The sequence below is a fragment of the Chiloscyllium punctatum genome, chromosome 47 (genome assembly GCF_047496795.1).
Source record: "Chiloscyllium punctatum isolate Juve2018m chromosome 47, sChiPun1.3, whole genome shotgun sequence".
Lineage (NCBI taxonomy): Eukaryota > Metazoa > Chordata > Chondrichthyes > Orectolobiformes > Hemiscylliidae > Chiloscyllium > Chiloscyllium punctatum.
In genome coordinates, this window is record NC_092785.1 from 15,322,604 (window position 1) to 15,325,871 (window position 3,268).

At 43.8% G+C, this 3,268-nt stretch overlaps 1 protein-coding gene across 1 annotated transcript; it reads right to left on the reverse strand.

Annotated features, from left to right (window-relative positions):
- Window positions 1-615: 615 nt before the first annotated feature.
- On the reverse strand, window positions 616-2,908 carry LOC140468648 (probable G-protein coupled receptor 139). Its single transcript, XM_072564732.1, has 2 exons — window positions 2,662-2,908; window positions 616-1,535 (listed from the first exon to the last, which is right to left on the reverse strand). The coding sequence occupies exons 1-2, from the start codon at window positions 2,906-2,908 to the stop codon at window positions 616-618; spliced, it is 1,167 nt and encodes a 388-aa protein (XP_072420833.1).
- Between the last annotated feature and the right edge of the window lie 360 nt (window positions 2,909-3,268).

Genomic DNA, 3,268 nt, shown 5'->3' on the forward strand with positions numbered 1-3,268 from the left:
CCATACCCCGACCATATATTTACCCGTGATTAATGAACCTCACACTATGGCGAACTTAAAATGGTCAATTCATCTGACCCGCACATGATTGCATTGTGGGAGGAAACGCAAACACACATGGGGAGAATGTGCAAACTCCATATAGATTGTCAGCCAAGGGGGTAATCGATCCAGAAACCTTTACACTGTAAAGCAGCAATGCTAACCACTGAGCCACTGCACTTCACTAACAGGGGGTGACAAGTGAGTGTCTTTTCTCTAGGTGGGTGAAATTAAAAAATAATGGATATATTTTCAAAGTAAGGGGAGAAAGTTTTATGACCGACATGAGGGGACCTCTTTTCACAGAGTGTCAGTTGTCTGTGGATTGAACTGCCAGAAGAAGTGATTGACGCAGACACAGTTACAACTTTTAAGTGACATTTGGATAATCTGGCAACAGGACGCTTGGGGATAAGGTGGGTAGCCCTGACGAAACGGAACAAAAGTGCATGAGGTTCTGTGTGAAAGAATGCAAAATGCTGGGAGACCAAACAACGTGAAGTCCTGATGGAGGGAACACAGTGAAAACCAGCCATTGTTCAAAACAAGGGGCTGTGTGGAGGGGGTGACATGTTAGCAAGATCCCTTCGCCGTCTTAGATACGTAAACCAACAGGGAAAAAGGAAAGGTCAGCCCGTTCCATAGCTCCTTCCGAAACCTAGTCTGTGTCAGAGCATAGATGAAAGTATTAACACAGGAGCTCAACAGCTTCAACATGATGCTACACTGGGAGAAAATCGCCAACGGATGCGTGAAATTAGCCGGGCTGTAGTAAAAGTTGGCAACTCGGTCCAGGATGAAGTCGGTGACAGTGGGTAGCCACAGCAGTATGAACGCAGCTGATATGGTGAAGAGTAAAACAATGGATTTCCTTCGGCTTTTCATCTCCTCGTCACTGCTGACAGCGCTGGCCTGGTGTACGAGTCTTCTCCGGGCCAAGCTAGCGAGCAGGATGTGTTTGACGGTGAGACAGTTGAGGAGGAGAATGAGGAGATAGGGAAAGAGTGGTGTGAGAAAGTGGTTCAGCCAGTCGTAAATGGACCATTCCAATAATTGTCTAAAGACCAATCGCTCCCTACAGCCTCGACCTTGTCCGTCTATGATGACGATGGGCTCGTATTTGAAGTAGTCTGGAATACTTCTCAAGATGCTCACCACCCAGATGGTAGCAAGGACGTTGCCTGCCGTCCTCCATGTACAATATTTCGCTTTGAACCCCTGGTGGCATATGGCGACAAAGCGATCAAAGGTGAAAACAACAGTGGACCAGACAGAGCAGTCCATGAAAGCGGACATCAGGAACTGGTTGAAGGCACACACTTGGGTAAGAAAATAGATCAAAGACTTCACGTGGTAATACGCCAGTTGACCGAAAATCACGCAGAATGTGAGAACAAGAAGATCCGAGAGAGCCATGGCCACCAGATACAGAGTTACTGATTTGGAAAGCCCACAATTGCCTCGACACAGGATTATAATAGTCACAAAATTTGCTGCCAAAATAAAGGAAAGCAAACATTAATGACATAAGTTTCCAGGGCGATAAATCTTAGCTTGAATTAATTAGTAAAACATTTGATAACTGAAGTCATGTTTTCTCTGCTGTATATTGAAAGTTAAAACTCGAAGTATTGATTTTTTTTGAGTTTTTGGAATGACAGAAACTTCATTCATGTGAAGATCGCTGACTGGGAGATGATATTCTCTCAGTCCCAGCGTTGGGTGTACATTTCACTCTCCAGGCTATCAATCTCAAGATTTTTGTTGAGATTCCAGCGCACTACTAGTGGAAAGTGAATCTATCAGAACTCTCATACATGATCGAAGGTCAACTCTCACGTCTCAATGAAAGCAAAACATGGTGGTTTCTGGAGATCATAAGCAAACGCAGAGACTGCTGGAGAAGCTCAGCAGGTCTGGCAGCATCTATGGAGAGACAACAGAATCCCTCTAAGGTCTTATTGAGCAGAAAGAGAAAAAAGGCAGTGAAATCTCAAAGTAAATTTTCATTTGCAAAGAAATTACAGATGTTTGTACTTAATATTAACTTGGTTTATAATTCACCAGGAGAGACTCCAAGTGGGTCTCCACATTTTGTATCAGTTGACACAGAGATAAACAGCACCCTTCAGCACAGCCTATTCCATGCTGAGCAGATATCCTACATTCATCTCATCCCATTTGCCAACATTTGGCCCATGTCCCTCTAAACCATTCCTATTCATGCACACAACCAGATGCCTTTTGAACGTTGTATTTGTACCAGCCCCCAACAGTTCCTCTGGCAGCTATTTGCATCCACACACTATTGAATAGTCTTCACCCACGATTTCCAATCATGCATTCCAAACTAGATGTTGCATAAAAAGAGCCTGAGGTATTTCCTGACGTGTCTCTGCAAATTGCCTGCGATATATTCCCCTGATTGTCAACCGTTTTGCAGTTTCTCCCTAAAAACACCTCAATTGCAACATGCTAAGGTTATGAACGAGATAATGAACAAATCCTGCTGTTTATGCAGAAATAGTTTTCATTTTTCCACCTGGAATACAACGGTGACATGATTCCATATACACAACAATAAATGGTGATTTTGTCAAATGTTTAGACGTTCTGTACCTGGAATGCCAATACATGCAAGTACAAAGTAATAGTATTCCTGAATACTCATCAGTAACAAGAACAGCTGGATATCCATTCCTGATGGGGATTGATGGCTCTGATTGGCTTCGAATGGAGAAAATAAGCGAGTGCGGCAATCTTCGAGCCTGCTCGGGGTGTGCATGTTTATAGTCATCCCGATATCCCGTGGGATCATTCTTAATGATAATAATGATTCTTCAGGAATCACGTTCACGGACGACATGACGGAGGATGCTAGAATGAGGATGGAAAGTGCTGCTGTGGGGGTGGAAGGGATGCATTGCATATTCCTCTGAAAGGATCATGTGCTTTTTCTGTGCTCAAAGCTTTAAAATGGAAGCTTTAAAATGAGGGGCGCAGATAGTGAATGGCAGGTGTCCTTTCCCGAGGGTGAGCAATTTCTAAGTTAGAGGGCATATTTTGAAAGGGAAAGGAGAAAGATTTGAAATACACGGGTGGGGGGGGCAACTCTTTTCCACAGAAAGTACTGAAGAAGGGTTATAACCCAAACGTTGACTTCTCAACCTCCTGATGCTGCCTGCCTTGCTGAGTTTTTCCAGTCTCCTGCTTGTCTACCTTGGAT